General features: G+C 51.9%; 1 protein-coding gene across 2 annotated transcripts in view; it reads right to left on the bottom strand.

Annotated features, from left to right (window-relative positions):
- Window positions 1-17,772: 17,772 nt before the first annotated feature.
- Window positions 17,773-18,371, bottom strand: part of FXYD2 (FXYD domain containing ion transport regulator 2) — a 5,872-nt gene continuing 5,273 nt past the window's right edge. For both annotated transcript variants that reach the window (XM_024751751.1, XM_024751750.1), the window contains exons 6-7: window positions 18,244-18,274; window positions 17,773-17,964 (exon numbers count right to left, since the gene is read on the bottom strand). In XM_024751751.1, the coding sequence (XP_024607519.1) occupies window positions 18,250-18,274 (25 nt within the window). In that variant the 3' untranslated portion in view covers window positions 17,773-17,964; window positions 18,244-18,249. The remainder of the gene's footprint in view (window positions 17,965-18,243; window positions 18,275-18,371) is intronic.

Here is an 18,371-nt window from a genome sequence, read left to right on the forward strand (position 1 = left end):
ACACGGCCCCCAGCCCCACAAGCCCAGGCACAGGGGCGGCGGGGGCCCGGACCGTACGGCCCGGACAAGTGTTCGCCGTCTGAGAGGCAAGGGGTCCCCGCTACCCACCGGCTCCGAGCCTGCGGTCGCACACAGGCGTGTGTCATACATGTGCCAAGAGACCGCCCTGCTCGGGCCAAGGGCGCCCCGTGTCTCCTGGCCCAGTCACCTGGGGCCAAGGCAGCCTGCCTCTTTCCGACTCAGTTTACCCCCTGGGATGGGGGAGCATGGATGCTCGGAGTAAAAGCGAGACTGAAACCGTTTGGTGCCGACCCGGGTTACTCCCCACCTCCAAGCTGAAAGCTGCCTGCCCTTCCAAGCCCCAGTTGCCTGTGCAAGCCTGCCTCGTGGGAAGCCCCGCTGAAGCCCGCCACCCCACCACTCTGCGGGGATTCTCCTCACACTGGGCACATTGTGATTACTCAGACATTATTGTCAATAAATAGTTTAGTGTCAGCTGTATCTCGTGTACCTTCCTCCTTCATCCTCACCTGTCCCCCCCTACCCCACAGCTTTGTCACTAAGCGGAAGTTGGTTTATCCCTTATGCCAATCTGCATAAAGTCGTCATAGCATTGGATAGGGCTGGAGTGAGGTATCGTCTCAGCTACAAAATGAATGTTGAGCACCTGCTGTGTGCCGGGCAGCAGGTTAGGCACGGGGGCCCGAGGCGTTTACTCTTTAAAATATGTTAAAATATACATGATATAAAATGGACCATTTTAACTGTATTTAAGTGCACTCTTCAGTGGCATTTAGTACAACATTCTCAGTGCTGTGCAACCATCACCACTATCCATTTCCAGAACTTTTCATCATCCAAACAGAAACTCTGTACCCATTAAACAATAACTCCCTATTCCCCAGCTCCTGGTAACCACTAATTTACTTTTCTGTCTCTCTGAATTTGCCTCTTTGGGGTACTTCACTTAAGTGGAATCATACTATATTTGTCCTTTTGTGTCTGGCCTCTTTCACTTAGCATAATGTCTTCAACGTTCATCCATGTTGTCACATGTCAGAATTGTATTCCTTTTCATAGCTGAGTAATACCCATTGTATGTATCGACCACATTTTGTTTATTCATTTGTCAGCGGACACTTGGGTTGCTTCCACCTTTTGGTGATCGTGAATAATGCTGCCATGAACATGGGTGTACAAGTATCTCTTCGAGACCCTGCTTTCAACTCTGGGGAGTGGTAATTGCTGGATCATATGGTAATTCTATTTTTAACTTTTTGAGGAACTGCCAGGTGCATTTACTTTTTTTGTATAGTACTTTCAGAGTTTAAAGGGCTCTCACCTGCAATTGCTCCGTGTAATCCTCACAATATCCTTTGAAGCTTTATCACTCCCCATTAACACAGGTGAGACAAGCGAGGCTTTGCGTGTTCAAGGTCGCCCAGTTTGTATCACAAGCAAGACCGGAACCCAGGTCTCCAGACTCCAGGGCAGCACCGCTTGCTCTGCACGGTGCTGCCTGCCCTCGTGGCCCAGCTGCGTGATGTGAAGTCACCACTCCGAAGTGGATGCTTTTTCACTAGGTGTTCTGCCCTCTGTGAACACAGGCTCAGAACAGAGACATGGGGCAGACTGCAACAGGTGTTTGAGATGACCCAGCCCAGCCCTCCGCTTTACAGATGAGGAAGATGAGGCCCTGAGCGGGGAGACGATGGACCTGCCTGGGGTCAGGCAGGCAGCGACAGAGCCCAGCCGTCTCCAGTCTTCTGGCTGATCGCTTCCCTCACCACCGCCAGCCTACTGGGCTCATTCTTCCGTCCTGTTCCTCCCCTTCTAAAGGAGATGGTTGCTGAGAGGAATCCAGTTATTTTAAACTAAGCCTATTGACCCAGGGCACCTGGTCAGGCCATGCCTAAAATAAGCTGCTAAGTCAGGATGAAAGGGGCTGCTGTCTGTTGGGAGGAGACGGGCCCTGAATGCGCCTGGGGGTGTCAGCACAGCTGCTCGAGCCCCACATGCTGGAAGGAGAGAGGGGGACCCTCCGCTCTCCATTTACCTGAAGTACCTCCTCTATCCTAAGTGTCCCTTTTATGCTGGTTACACCTGAGGGCCTTTCAGGGAGCACAACGCTGTGTAGAGAGTCAGGTGTTACCCGAAGGGTGAGGTCATTCACTGTCTCCTGAAGAGGCCAAGTGGATGTGGGGAGCAGGGGTGGGCAGGTGAGGCGGGCAGACTCGGGACTCTCTCTAGCACAAGGAGGCTCTCTCTGTATATAATGTCACGGTTAAGAGCACGACTTCAGAGCCAGAGATTAGATCTCAGCCCAACTCTGCCGTTTACTAGCTGTGCAGTCTTGGGGAATTAATGTGTGCCGACCCCCGTTCCCTCGCCTGTAAAGTGGGGACAGCCACAGCACCTGCCTCGGAGACCTGTTGTGAGGATTAAATAAGACAAGCCCCATGGCTAGCACGCAGTAAGCACAGTAAATGTATATATCACTAATGTTATTGGCTTTTGCTCAGAGGACCTTGAACTACACGGGGTGGCGGAGGGAATAGCTCAATGGGAGGGGATGTTGGGATGACATCCTGCAGTCCCTATGGCAACAAGGCCAGAATTCAGGAGTTGGGAATCCAGGAAGAGGCCCAAGAAACACGGGAAAAAGGTGTGCTTGAGGCTGGAAGGGTATAGAGTGACTGTCAGCGAGGAAAGGACCTGAAAACAGACAGTCCACATGCTTTTTGTATTTTCCACTTCCTAGGTTTTGTTCCTGCTTAGTATTTAGGAAAATAACTTTGCAAGTGACAGTCTGGCTCAGATGTGTTCCGAAGTCCCCTCTTAACCGGAGTTGTACTTGGGGAGCTATGGCAGAGCCAGCAACAATCACAGCAAGGGAACTCCAGGGAAGAGAGTGGGATGCTTGTTTCACCCACGCCCACTCCAAACCCTGATGCTCTCCTCCCACGGCTGACATTTTGGAGGGGCTAATTTTTTATTCTGATAAAAGGGACAATTCCTTCAAAGTCCCAACTTGGATGGAAGCCCTCACACCCACACACAAATATATGCACACCAATGTGAGAACAAACACAGTTGCCCAGGCAAACATCCATGTGTACAGGTAAACATAAATACTTAATGACAGGCACACCTGTGCTCAGATGCAGTTTGAATACAATCCAAAAATCCTGCATTGACACCTTTGCATATGCCCTAATACATTTGTTTAAAGCCTCAAATTTGTGGGATTCATTTCCAGCAGGGACACACTGCTCATTTAAAAAGTGATTAATTAATTTCAATAATTTGTTACATCAGAATGCTGGGTGATGATGTAGCTGGCGTGTGTGTGTGTTACCAATGCCAGGTGAAGCGGCTATATGAAGACACTGGAAGGTGAACCCTTTCCAATTCAGGTTAATCATGGATATTTGGGGGGTATTATTTTGCCATGTTACATTAGGACTAGAGCCATCATGAGAAACAACAGATGTTTTCATCGTTTAACTCAAACAACAGCTTACATATTTTGGATAATTTTCTTCAAAAACAAAGGCACATAATTATTTTAGCAAAGGCTTCTTATTGCTCTGAAATGCTGTAACAACTTCAGCATAAATATGGTTTTCATAAAAGGAATCCATACTGAACGGGGTCAATGGTAAAAACTTGACATTTGGGGTTATATAGCGAATTTGGGATTGACGTTTTTAGTACTAATTCATTGATGGGAGGAGAAAAAAACAAATAAGGGTTTCCCCATCTTTTTTCCAATTTGTAATTGATTTTAATGTTATATGAACAGTCCTGGACTACGATTCAGAAATCCTCGGTTCTCGTCTCATTTTTGCCACCTTAGCCAGCTGTGGGATCTTGGACAAGTCACTTTATCTTTCTGGGCCTCAGTTTCCTCACCTATGCACATTCTCTAATGCAGGCAAAGAGGCAGAAATACGTATTTTCACGCACTGATACTCAGAAGCAAACAAAAAACACACAAAATAAACAGTTTTTGCTCCAAATGCATGCACGTCTATCTAAAATACTTCCGTCTTCTTGAGATGAGGTGAATCATTGCAATTAATAGGCTATGGTGCCTATATAAAAAGGTAGCACGTGTCATTAAATTACCCGGGCATTCCTTAAACCAAAATTCTGTATGCTTAGCTCCGAGGATGTCTAGGTACATTTTGCCACTTACCCTCTCAACATTTTGGATTCTAGTATCATGGTCCTAAGCTCAAGGAACAAAGGGCCCCAATCCCTGAGGCTCCTCCCCGACAGATGGCGTCTCTGGGGTTCCATGGCCCTTGTTCAAGCCACTGTCTCAGGAGGGTTGGTCAGGGGCTGCAGAAGCCCCCTCAATAATCATGGCCTCTCTTCCGCAGTCCCCTCTCTGCTCCCAACTCTGAAACTGGCTGAGAAGCCAACCCAGAGAGGTTCCATGAAGCCGGAATTCTGTGCAGCTGAAGCTCATTGCCAGGTCTCTCTCAGGGGTGGCGGCGGGGGAGGTGGGCGGAATCTAAACTAAGAGAGAAAGAAAAACAGGAAAATTCCATAAGTGGGAGCTCACTTTGTTGGCTTCCCGGGTTATCCTGCAGTTCTTCTGACCCGCGAGGCGCTCACAAATGTGTTCACCACATTGTATTGAAGCCTCTTCTCTCCTGGAAAGCCTGGATGCTATGTTTTTCACTCCTTTCTCGAGTACCCAGTGCCCCTTCTCTACCTGCGTAAGCCTCCTTGTGCAGCAAGGCCTGGTCAGGCACCCCCAGCTTTCCCGGGCCAGCATGGACCAGCCCTCCTCTGGTCTCTACCTGCCGCAGACATCTTCTTGGCCCGTGACGCTCATCCCTTCATCCTGCATTGTGGCTGCTTACGCGCACATCTGACTTGTCTCCTCTTCCAAACACTAGGTTCCAAGCCCTTTCGGTTTGTACCTGCGGAGCCTAGCCTGATACCTGCTCACACGAGGGGGCACTCAGTGCCGATTTAATGACTAGACAAGCTCATTCTTACAGGGTTGCAAATACCCGATTACAACTGCACAGGTCATGCCTTCCAGAGGCATGTGCTTTAACTGGGATTAAAGCCTTAAGCTTTGCCCTTCTCATATGAGAGTTTCTGGCCTGGAAGGGTGAGTCCCGGAGCTGCAGGAACGCTGACCCTAAAGCTGGAGTCTCAGCAGATGCCTGCTCAGCCGGCATCACCGTCATCTTCCTCAGGACTTTTGGGATCCAAAGGCTTCACATTTTCTTTCATTTCAGATCCTCGTCCAAAACAGAAAGATCAGGCCAGAAGTGCTTTGTTCATTGTACAGATGAAGAAACTGAAACTCTAAGAGGTTTGTGATGTGCCCAGAGGCAGATCTACCATGAAACTAAGACAACTTATGCTCCAGGGTCCTGTAGGGCCCCAGTAATAAGTTCACATAGTCAGATGGTATTGGTAATTTGGTAGAATACCACAGTTGATCTGCAATCAATTATGGCTTCTCTTCTTTTCTGCTCTGATGTGCATTTGGGGTCTGGTGTACATTTGGATCTGACTCAGGATCCCCCAAATGAGTGAGTGGTGGATCCATTCGATTTGGGATCGGTGAGATATACTTATGCGTACAGAATGGTTAGCACTACTGTGTAGCCATCCCAGGTAGGGAATGGCTGCAGGAATGCGACCACCCATCGGGCCAATTCACTTGGCTTTGTGACACGAAGTTGCAGGGCCCAAGTTGTATCACAGCATGATTATGGCCTGAGGTGCCTGCACTAGAGATGTGTGTCTTGGAAGAGAAACCAGGTTGGAAATGTATGGAGCCAGGAGCTGGTGTGTAAAATTGTGAGCAGAAGAAATGTTAAAAAAAATTTTTTTTAAGGCATTATAGAGGTGTGTCAGGCAGTGAGTTCCCACAAATATTGTTATTTGTCCAGATTGTGTGATATCTGTGGTATTTGTCAGTTTTTTCAGAATTTGTAATTTGTGGCAATTTCTTTTTAGCATCCTAAATATTCACGTTTGTACCTCATTTTGTGTTTATAGTTGTGGATTGTTTTCCTTAAGGAGGTCCCTTCGAATGGTCTAAGCTTCAGGTCCTACAAAACCTGAGTCCATCCCAGGGACTTGTCCTGGATCAGACCATGGACGCTGAGCTGGGCCAAGAACCAGGTTTTCTGGATTCTGGTCCAGGGCTCTTCCCACAGTCCCTTGCCTCAGAGTGTCACACAATGTGTAATTTATGTGCTTGTATAGTACTGCACACACAGAGGACGCTTAAAAATGCCACAGCCCCCTGAAGAGCTTGTCCTCCATAGTGAAGGGGAGGTCAAGGTCCGGCCCATGGAATCGGCCCTGATTTGGATGCTCAAAGCCCTCTTCCTAGGAAATCTGGTCACTTCAGTCCACAAACCAGAGGATCTCAGGGGTGGAAGACGGCTTAGAGTCCACCTCTACACCCTGTCTGTGGGACAACGCCCCTCCCATCACTGGGACGGAGGTACCAGCATGAAGGACTGAGATGCTCCTAAAAGCCCAGGGGTTGTAGAAGACACCAGGAAGCCCCTCCAGCCACGCTGAGCAGAGAATGTCCACCTGCGGGGGGCAAAGCCACAGAGCCAGAGTGCCACAGTGGCGGGTGGAATGCTGTTTGGGATTGCCAAGGGAATGGGGGACACTGTGTGGGAACGGTGGAGGGGGGGGTACCAGCCCAACAGCCATAGACTCAGTGAGGAGGCCGGCTGGTGCCTTAGGGCCCATCTGACCGGCCCCATCTCACACCCCCCAGCTCTCTCCACCCCACCAGATAGGTGCTAACAGTCCCTGGTTAAATGCTGCCAGGGACGAGGGGCTCCCTACCCACACAGAAGTTCATCCTAATTTGACTCTCCGTGATCTTTACGAAGCCCAATCTGCCTCAGCCCGCTGGAGTTCACGGGACCCGCCAGATGACGGCTTTTCAAATATCTTAGAACAGCCACCATAGCGCCGCCCTCCTACAAGCCTTCCTTTTGCCAGGCTAAATATCGCAGTTCTGTCAACCTCTCCTTTTCCAACATAATTTCCAGACCCTTCCCTCTCCTGGTTTCCCCTTTTGCACATATTTAACTTTAACAACGTCTCTCTTAAAAGCAGAATGGCCCCAACACTCCAGATGAGATCTGAACAGCTCTGAGAACAGGAACTGTCACCCTCTTGATAGGTATTCGACTTTCTCTGTGGCTCAATATTTGATTGGCTTTTGGGGGCCGACGCGCAAATAAAGCTGGGCCTCTTTCCCATGAACTGCTGCTGACCTGTGACCCTGAGGTGGATTCTTGGGGACAGGGTCAGGGTGGGATGCACGACTAGACACATTGCTTGTTGACCGCTGGGAGAGGAAATGCTGCCTGGGTCAAATGGTATCACTTACACACACCGGCTAAGACTCTCAACGACCCCTGAAGTCCTAGCTCAGCCCCAGTGAGGGGGGCAGACTCAGCTGAGAATGCAGGCACGAAGGGAGGCCCAATTTCAGACCACGTGGCATGAAAGCGTAGCATCTCTACCACACGCGATCGTACTTAAACCCAGCTGAAAAGGCAAAAAGATCTTACACTGCATTTCCCCAGAGTTTCATGAGAAGGAAATAGGTGATATGCAAAAAGTGAGTTCTGGTCAAATAGGTTTGGAAAACACTGGAATAACCAGAGGTAAATAGGTTTCTTTTACTGTAAGGACATCCCAGAACCTTTAAAACACTATTGGGTGTTATGGATACAGTGGGAGGTATTTGGGAAGGTTTCCCACTTTTCCTGGTCTGAAACCTCTGTCCTTTCACTGGCCGCTGCCCACCCTCAACTCAGAGGAAGCACATGTTGTCGGTTTATTTACACTTTCAGCAAGTTTGTGCCCGGCCCCTATGCAAGGAGCTCCCAGCATCCCTGGAAACTCTAAGGCAGGTCCCTGCCCTGGAAAGCTTGTGCTCAGCGGGGAAGGAGACGTATAGAGGACAGCATGCGGAGGTCTGTATGCTGAGCCTAAAGGTCAGAGTGGGAAGGGGGCTGGCGGCCATCTACTGGGAGCACCCTGTGTCACAGAGGAGGAAACGGTGGCCGTGCAGCTGAAGAACATCCAGGCCACACAGCCTGAAGGTCAGTGGCAGCACCTGGATGCATGGTTCCCGAATCCCAGGCCTGCACTCCGTCTACCGTGACATTCATGGCCCAGGTCGTGTTGTCCTCTGTCTCCGGCCCATCGACTGGGTAGCCCTGCCCACCACTCCATCCGCAGTAGCCACAGGATTGGGTTAAAAGACTTTTAAGATCCCACCTAGGGCTGAGATTCAATTAGTCTGTGAAGACAGCTGCTTAAGCTCAGAGAAAGGAGTGGTTAGGAAAAACCAAGGTAGGATGTGAGTGGGCCTGGGTGATGGGAAGAGCCTGAAGAGTCAAAGCTGGATGGAAAGGGATGTACCAGGTGATGGGAGAGGGGCCTCCCTGTGGGGGGTTTCATGAACCTGGCTCTGTGGTGTGTGTCTGCCCATCTGAGATACCCACGCACCTGGCACGAGATGGTTCAGGGCTGTGTCTTCCAAGACTCATGGTCAGAACCTTGGAGCTGATCGAAATGGCCAATTGTTTGTCTGAACCAGCCAAAGTAGCTTTTTCTTTTGGCAAATTATAACCAGAGCCACGGACTCCTAATAATGATTTTTATCATTGAACCCTGCTGTGGTCCAGCACTATGCTAAGTACTTTAGATGCATAATCTCAGTTAACCCTCCAAACAACCTATAAGGCTGGCATAATTATTATCACCCCCATTTTACAGATAGCGAAACTGAGACACGGGGACATTAACACATCTAGTAAGCGTCAAATGCCCAAGCCTTGAGCAGGGCTGGGTGGTCTGACCGCAGAGATTTCTTTCTCTTTACTGCTGTCGGTGGTGGTTGGTAGTATCTCTGCTGTCAGATTTTCAGAAAGGTTTTAATACGGAAAATTTTCAAACATATCACAAGTAGAGAGAAGAGTATAACGAACTGCCATGCACCCATCCTCTAGGGCCAGCAATTGTTGACTCGTGGCAATCTTGTCTTATCTGTATTCCCCGACCACCCTCTCTTCCCATCACCAAGGATTTCTGTAAGCAAATCTCATGCATTATATAAATCCATTCGTAGATCTTTTAGTGTGCATCTCTAAAAGATAAGGCTGAATTCTTACTGTCAATCACTACACTTTATGCCATCCTGACTGAGAAGTAGCTTAGACCAGGCACACCGCCCTCAACTCCCAACACACATGTGCTGGGCTTCACTGCCCAAAACAGCCGAGCTCATGGCAGTCTGGCCAGCCTCCCTGAGCCTCCTCAGAGAGTCTTACTGCAGCTGAAGCCCCTGCCATCAGTCTAGCTTGTCTGGAGCTGGGGAACACCAAGTCTTCTGCCTGGTGGGGTTGCTACCACAAGGACAACAGTTCGGACCAGCCTGGACCTGGCCCCCCCAACTCTGGCCACACCCCCTAATCCCAGTTCCTAACTCAGGGTGATTTAGCATGCTCTCTTCTGCCTAGGAGAGAACGGCTCCCCACTCTGCTCAGTCTAAGAGCAAGAGGTAGGGAGGAGATGGAGCTGAATAAAGCACTTGGAGTCAGAGGTTCACTGTGCCTCCCATGAACTCACTTTTCTCATCTGTAAAATGGGAACATAACACCTACCTCATACGGTGGCTGTGAATGCCCAAGGAGACAAGTTTTCCCCACTGTGGTTGGGCTACCAGAGGTTGCAGTACCAGACCTGGCCAGTAGGTGTCGCCCAAAGACTAGCGACACCTAGTAACCTTGGGGAGGGGCGGGGTGAAGCGGGGCGGCAGCTGCTTCATTGAGAGGATTATCTTTGCATATTTGCACCTGGGGGAAGTGGAAGAAAGTTCAGCCTGTGGGATTTCTCCTTAGAAAAGTCAGGTCTGGGGACTTCCCTGGTGGTCCAGTAGTAAAGAACCCGCCTTCCAACGCAGGGGATGCGGGTTCAATCCCTGGTCGGGGAATTAAACCCTGCATGCCGCAGGTCAACTAAGCCCGCGTGCCACAACTACTGAGCCCACGCGCCTCACCTAGAGCCCGCGTGGCGCAAACTACAGAGCACACGCACTCTGGACCTCGCGCGCCACAACTGGAGAGGAAAAAACCCGCATGCCACAACTAGAGAGAAGCCTGTGCACCGCAACGAAAGATCCCGCACACCGCAACTAAGACCTGACACAGCCACAAAAGAAAGAAAGAAAGGTCTGTCTCTACCCGGAGTTAAAAAGTGGAACTGTGCAGCCTTCAAAGCATGCTCACAGGAAGACCCCACAGCAAGACAGGCATCAATGCCTCCATTTTACAGATGAGGAAATCGAGGCTGCAAGAAGCAAGTGACTTGCTAAAGGTTAAGCAGCCACTAAATGCAGAGCTCGGACTCCAGCTCAAGTCTTCTGCTTCCATGTTCTAGCACCCTGCTGAGGCACGTCCTCAGAAGCCAAGCCTTTGAGGGGACCTGGGACTGGCTGGAAAAAGTGTAAAAGGTACGGGTGCTCCCGAAGCCCCTGGCCTGTGATATGCTGTCCTCTGAGAGCATCTCTGCTCTCTGGGGCTCAGATTCCACTGTTCAGCAAAGGACTGAACTAGATCAATGGTTCCCAAATTCAACTAATCAAATGCACATACGCGCGCACACGCACACACGCTCACTCACAATGGGGACAGGGAGACAGAGAGAAAGAGAGATTCCAGATCCAGAAGCAGGGATCTGTATTCTACATATCCCAGGTAATTTGAAGGTAAGCAGCTCAGCATGGGTCGTCGGACGGGCATTTGGGAAACACCAGACTAGAAGATCTTCTATGGGTTTATGTTCTGTAGTTTCATAAACAATTTCCACTCAAGCTTGTCAAAATACCTAACACAGTGACCAGCACATACTTGATATTTAAATATTCAACATATATTTTGCTGAAGTATACTGAAAAGCATGCAATCAAACACCCAACCCAATAAAAACCTTGGTTGACATTGCTTCATCCCACTTTGCAAACTCTTCTACACTGTTGGTGGGAATGTAGATTGGTGCAGCCACTATGGAAATTCCTTTAAAAATTAAAACTAGAATTGCATATGATCCAGCAATCCCATTCCTGGGCATATATCCAGAAAAGATGAAAACTCTAATTCAAAAAGATACATGTACCCCAATGTTCATAGCAGCACTATTTACAATAGCCAAGACAAGGAAGCAACTTAATGTCCACCGACAGATGAATGGATAAAGAAGATGTGGTACATATATACAATGGAATATTACTCAGCCATAAAAAAGAATGAAATAATGCCATTTGCAGGAACATGGACGGACCTAGAGGTTATCATAATATGTGAAGCAAGTCAGACAGAGAAAGACAAACATCATATGATATCATTTGTATGTGGAATCTAAAAAAGAGATACAAATGAGCTTATTTACAAAACGGAAACAGACTCATAGACATAGAAAACAAACTTATGGCTACCAAAGCGGGAGGGATAAATTAGGAGTTTGGGACTAACAGATATGCATTACTATATATAAAATAATTAAACAACAAGGACCTACTGTATAGGACAGGGAACTATATTCAATATCTTGTAATAACCTATAATGGAAAAGAATCTGAAAAAGAATAGATATACATATATGTATAACTGAATCACCTTGTCATACACCTGAAACTAACACAACATGGTAAATCAACTATACTTCAATTTAAAAAAAAAGAACGTAAAACTTTAAAACATCCACATTGCATTTCTGTAGCGCTTTACGGCTTACAGATCTCCTTTACACACATGATCTCATTCAGTCTCTTTAATGGGCATTGTGATCCCCATTTTACAGATGAGGAAATTGAGGTTCAGAGACGCTAAGGGACTTGCCCCCTGCTGCCCAGCTAGTCAGTGGCAGAGCCAAGCTCCTAACCCAAGCCTGTGTTGCCCCACCTCCAATGCCTCTTCCACTGCACTATTCCTGCTTTTGCTTGTTTCACTGCGTGGTTTGAGGGGAGGAAAAACATCAGATCTAGAAGAGAATGAGTCTTCCAAAACTCCCTGGAGAGGGCAGTTTAAAAGCCCAGGAGCCCCCCTCCGTCTGCCTGGGCCCTGGCTCTGCCCTCCAGAGGGGACATCCCACTGCCTGCACCCTGTAGTCTCCGGTCCCCTGCAGATGCCTCCATTCCCAGGTCTCTGCGCAGGGAATCTGGTTATCTGCCTCCCCTAGCATCACGGGACGGGATGGGGGTGCCGCAGGCTCAGATTCTCCACCACACACGCTGCCCCTCACCCCAGGCCATGTGTCACAGTGAAGCTGGGATCTGGGCTCACTCCCTGCCCCAGCTTTGTCCTTGTGTCTGTGTGTCCTCTAAGAATCACTGGGAGCAACAGACAATGACTTCTGACCCAGCGCCCATTCTCAGCTGAGGGGGCCGAGGTCCAGAGAGGGGCCCGCAGAGTGGAGCTGCCCATTTCCCTGGCCTCCAGACGCTGGGCCCAGCCTCTTGCATCCTCCATGCAGTCAGTTCCCTACCACCTTGTCTGTCCGGCTCTTCCCCCGTTCCAATGCACACACGCACAAATGCACATACATGTACATGGACACTCACACACAATCTCTCGCACACCCAACACACACACAGAAAGTTTTTCCACAGACCCTTCCTGGTCCCAGCACAGCAGCCATAGAGCACCCTCCACTGGTCTCAAGGGAGCGGGGGGAGCCCATAGCCAAGCTGGCAGAGGGCCCAGGGGGCGGGGCCTCCCAGGATGGGCCAGGCCAAGTCCCCACTGTGGCCCAAAGGGTGCTGAGGAGGGTCTGGGGCTGAGGGTGGACTCAGGAGCCCCTGCCTCCTGGCCGTGAACAGTGTCCTGAGAAGAATGCACTGGACAGTAAAACATTATGGTCAAGGGCTGGGATGCCTGCAGGGGTCCAGGGAAAGACAGCAGCATCCAGTGTCAGCACTGGGAGAACATTCGAGAAAGTAATTACAGCAGCCACTGGTCACCGAGGACTGGTCAGGAGCAGGAACTCCACGAGTCAGACACTGTTTCTCCATTTCGGGAAACTGAGGCTCAGGGGGGACTTGCCCACAGTCCCATAGTCCACAGCTGGCCAAGCCAGGGCTCACGTCTGGGCCGGCTGATTCCAAAGCCTCTGATCTTAACTGTGATGCCAGGGACAAAATGCCGGCTGTCACTGGGACAGGCCCCTGGTAGCCCCCTCCCCATCTAAGCTCCATGAGCACCACCCGGCAGACACACTACCCAGCTACCTGCCCAGACTGCAACGCCCAGCAGCTCTCCCTGCCCCCTGAGAAGCAGGGCAGTGGTAGGTCCAGCTGTGGGTAATCACTCATTCATTCCTCTGGCCAGCCAGTCATGTGCTCAGTCAACAACAAACATTTTTTGAGCACATGCTTGGATGGGCGAGGCGCTGGGGATTGCTGGGTAAACCATCAGACGCCACCCCCGCCCTCATGCGGCTTGTAGGCCATGCAGACCGACATAAAGGGACGGTCAGAATGCCAGGAGTTATGGGGCCCCCAGCAGGTCCCCTGGGAGGAGGGCGTCTGAGGGCTGAGGCCACTCCGGGATGATGTGAGTCACTGCGTCAGGAGCAGATGGTCCACGGACACGAGACCTGAAATATTACTTACTTCGGCAGGGGTGGTGGGCACTCAGCTCCCGTGCAGGCTGGGTTGGCACAGCTGTGTTACTGATTGATAGGCCTTTCAGGAAACAAAGACCACGAGAGAATTCAACACGCTCCTGGCTCTGGGCCAGGCCAGCCTCATCTCCTTTGCTTTGTCAAGTGTGTCTTTTTGTCTGCCTTCATTACTTGCTGGGCGCCTCTGTTTTAACTACTAGGAGGGAGCGAGTGTATATTTGTCTGTGTGTGTGCGCGTGCGTGCGCGCGCACACCCAGCCTCCCTGAGTGCTGTTCTTCTGGGGGCAGGAGGTAACAAGGGGACCAGCTACAGGTCCCCACTTATCCCTTCCCAGAACTCCTTGACTTTGAAGCCAACACCTGGAATTTTTGTCCTGTGTTTGCTTTTCCCAAAGCCAAGTCCAGAGGCAGCCGAGGGCCATCTCACGGTCACACAGTGAGCTGAAGGCAAAGCTGGCAGTGAGGCCAGTTCCCTACCGTCCGCAGCACGGATGGCACTGAGCTGCAGGCGAGGTTCCGGGGCCTCGAGCTGCTGCCCCCCGCCTGGAGCTGCCCGTCTTCTACGCCCGCCCCACCACCTCACCTGGGGAATTCCTCTTGGTGACACCAAGGAAGGCCTTCAGGGAAGCAACAGAGAATTTCTTGGAAAGGGAACCGAGTTTAAGAGCTCTGGAGACCAACAGCAGCCAGACAGCCCCAGGGCCTGGGGAGGGGGCTTGGGGGATCACACAGGTTCAGGGCAGGCAGCCTGATAAGCCCCCCAGATAAGCTGCTGAGTCAGAGCCTGGGGAGCCACCACCCCTGCATGCAGTGGGTTCAAGTGCCTTTCAGGTAGGAGGCCCTTCCATACCCGGGAAAACCCCTCACCCTGGTTTCTGCGGCCACCTCCTTAGGTCCCCCCAACCCCCAGTGTCAAGCTGAGGTCACGGGCACCAAGGTCCCAAGTTCTAAACAGGATTTCTTCCCAAGCCCTCAGTCACTCAACTACAGACGACATTGAGTGTCCCCAGTGTGGGAGGGGGACACCGAGGCCAAGGGGAGCGTTTCTTCTAAGGCTGGCTCACTCGGGCGCCACGCTGGCTCTCCCAGCCCAGCCCTGGGCTCCGCGCTGCCCTCCCAAGGCCCTGCAGTGGGACTGCTGTGGTCCCGGCCTCCAAGGCCCAGGCCCGATCCATCTTCGCAGCCAGAGACTCACTGCGACGACAGGACAAGGCTGGGCGGCCACAGCATTGGCCTGTGATCTCCCCTGGCCGAATGTTTGTCAGGAGGACGATGAAGAATGAACGCCTGGCAAGGAGCGTGTCACTGCCGCCCGGAGGCCCTGCTGAATTGCAGTTCAGACCTCAGCTGCCTGGGGCCGCGGATCAACAGGGAGGCCATTAATCTCTGCAGCAGGGATGAGTGGGAGGAGGGCCTGGGGGAAGTCTCAGCAGCCACCCCTGCCCTGGGCCCCTCTTCAGCTCAGCGCGCCCACTCCCTTGGGTGAGATAGGACCAGTGGCGTTGCTGCGGGCGGCGGCTGGGGGGTCTTGGGGCCGCCCTCTCCTTACCCACCTCTCTCTGGGTCCTGCTCATGACGTTGATTAACTCAAACTATGTGGGCGAAGGTCTCATAATCACCCTAAGGTGAGGAAGATGTGCAGATCACAGAGGGGCTCTCCCTTCCAGGAGGAGCGAGGAGGGCTCGAGATCACACAGCCAAGAATTATCCCAGAGCAAGGGCAGGTGATACACCTGAGGGGTGTGCAGACGGAATGAGAAGAGCTCAGGGCTTTCCTGGGAAACCAGAGCCCCTGGCAGACCGGGAGTCCCCTCCTCTCAGCAAAGGTTCCACCGGCCCTTAGACTGAGTTGAAAGCCTGTTTGAAAGGGATTTGGAGTAAGACACATGCTCCATCTGGTGGTGATAAAGGGAATTGCACCCCCTCAGACTAAGGCTGCTTTTGTTGCTGTTGTGTGATTAAAAGTTAATTCATTCAATCACTTCCCAGGCTTGGTTGTTATTTGTGACTTAATCTGTGTATGAATTGTGGAAAATCCCAAAGTAAAGTGAAAGTTCAGTAGCTCCCAGTCAACGTGACCTTAATGGAGTGGGAAGGGAAAGTGTTGATGAGGGCTCTGAATGTCACCTGGATCTGTGGTTTCCACACTGGCTGCTCTCCTGGGAGCTGGTTAAGCATCACCTGGCATGGGCCCACCCCAAGGTTAATATTTGATAGTTCTGGAGGGGATGCTGGGTAGCTAGTGCTTTGAACAGCACCCCAGGTTCTGCAGGGTGACAGTCTGGAACCCGGTGGAGCCTCACGGTTCACAAGGACAGAGGGCTTGCAGCAGGGGCAGAGGCGCTTGCAGCAGGGGCAGAGGCGGAAATGACTCACTCAGGACCATTTCCCTCCAAAGCAGCTGGAATTGCCCTCTGCGTTGGCAGCTCAGGGCCTGTGTATGGAACCTTGTAGAAATGTGACTCCTCTCCAAGACGCTTACTTCTCCTCAGGCAGGCCGCAGGCCTGGAATACCCCTCTTCTCATTCACCTTGCTGCTACATCCAAGAAGCTTCAGGAGACCCCTCCTCCCAAAAGCCCCGCTGGCTGGACCTGCCCCATTCCCGTTCATTTCTCTCACTGTCCTGGATGGCTCCAGTGTCTTGTGTATGGAAATACTGAATTCTATTTAAGGGTTTGGCCTCTCAGGATTTATTTGTCACGGGTGAGCCCACATTCGGAGCAGGGTGTCACAAAGACCTTGGCTCTGAGTTGTAAGAATCAGGCTTTCCCCTCTGTGTCTCCCTGGAGCTTCTCCTCCCAACCCACGGGGTCAGTGAGAAGGACTCTGAAGTTGGGGGGCCAGAGACCTGGGTTGTAGCTCTGGCTCCGACACAGGCTGGCAGGGTCACCTGGACAAGTCACTGCCTTTCTCGGGACCTCAGTTTCCCTTGCTGAAAATTGAGGGTTGTTTATTTTACTCTTTAGGGGCCTTTGGTGCTCAAGCATTCTGCGAGTCTGCGAGGGCTGGTGGTCCAGGCAGGAGCCGATTATGACAAAGAGCTCAATTCTCAAGCAGAATGCTGCCTACCCTGCCTCTGGTCCCCAAACACGCCCTCCCTGTTCGCTTTAAACTCTGCTAACTTGCTGCTGTCTTGGGTTCCCAGGCCAGTCCCGCCTCCTTCCCTGGCTGCTCAAGGACCCAGATGAGTAAACTGGACACTAGGTGGTGCCATGATCCCACCATCCTGTCCAGCCTCTCGCAGAGGCCTCTGCAGGGAAGGGAGAGAGAGGGAAGAGGGGCTCCTTCCAGGGCACAGAAACTGCCCGAGGGGAGCAGCGTGCTGGGCTGCCAGGGGACCCCAGGCAACAGGAAGTCAGGTGCCGGCGGCAGGGCCGGCCTGACACCATCCTGGGTTGAAGCTGTCCTGGGTGAGTGCCTGCCAGAGCGGACAGGGGGCTGGAGTAAACGGTTAACAAGGGGCCCACCCTCACCATCCACTTTCTGGCCCCAAGTCAGCACCCAAATAGGTGGATGAGGTTAGGTCCAGCTGAGGCCCCCTGGCCCCACGAGTGGAAAAGGGGTGGCCGGAGCTTAGCACCAGGGTCAGGAAGGGGATAGGAAGAGAGCGTGTGCTGAGGCCCCCACCCGGACCCCTAGACCCACCCACCCTGGCACGTTGGTGCACCTGGGGAAATGGCAGAGCACATAATATGGCCACAAACAGCTACAACGCTGGCAGCCCAGGGCATGGCTGCAGCTTCTCCCACTGGAGAGCTTCAACAGCCCCACCCAGGGCCTTGGCCGATGGTCAGGCAGCTCCAACAGACCCAGCGGCTTTGAACCTGTGACCTTCGCCTTCCCGGCTTTCTCTTTGCCTGGCATTTGGAAGGCAGGCTGAGCCCTCTGTCTCTGGGGTCCTTGGCATCGCTAGGAAAGTCCTAGAGGGGATGGTACTGAACTTCTTGCTTAAGTAGGCATGGGCACCTGAGCAAATAATTGAAAAACAAGGGACTGGGCTGTATGGACTCCGACCTAGAGGAGCGGATGGTGGCAGTTACAGGAGAGAAGGAGGGAGGGAGGCAGGCCAGGGAAGGAGCCGTCTCTGAGGCCGGCTTTATTATCAGCACGGGGTGGGAGGAGGCGATGCCCACCCAGGGGTCACGCGGAACCCAGGGCTTCCTTCAGCCCGAGGGCCTGGCAGTCCTGGGTACAAAGATCTATATAGCTCAGGGAGGGCTTCCCAAGCAGCCCCGGTGCAATGATGGACACGACTGGCTCTGCAAAGACAAAGACAGGATTGGGGCTGTGAGGGGGCAGAGGTCGGGACTCTCATTTCGCTCCTTATTCATCTTACCTCTCCCTGGCATGTCTCGGCAGCCTCCCTTGGCTACACGTGCCACGCCAGGCACTTGGCCATCGTTTAAAAACATACGAGGGTGACAGACGCCCAGCTGATGGATGAAAGACCCTGACGTCCTTCCCAGCTCGTCCCCACCTCTTCCTTATTATCCACAGCCATCCCCGGCCACCCCCTTGCCCGCCCCTCGCAAACCTACCTCTCATTACAGCTCATCTTCGTGAACTTGCCTGGGATGGAGGAAAGCAGACAGGTAAGTTGGGGGGCCGGTGAGTTCAGGGGTCCCTGAAGTTGTAGACCCTCCTCACAGGCCTCAGTGACCAGAAT

Source organism: Neophocaena asiaeorientalis, unplaced genomic scaffold (genome assembly GCF_003031525.2).
Source record: "Neophocaena asiaeorientalis asiaeorientalis breed wild unplaced genomic scaffold, Neophocaena_asiaeorientalis_V1.1 scaffold479, whole genome shotgun sequence".
NCBI lineage: Eukaryota > Metazoa > Chordata > Mammalia > Artiodactyla > Phocoenidae > Neophocaena > Neophocaena asiaeorientalis.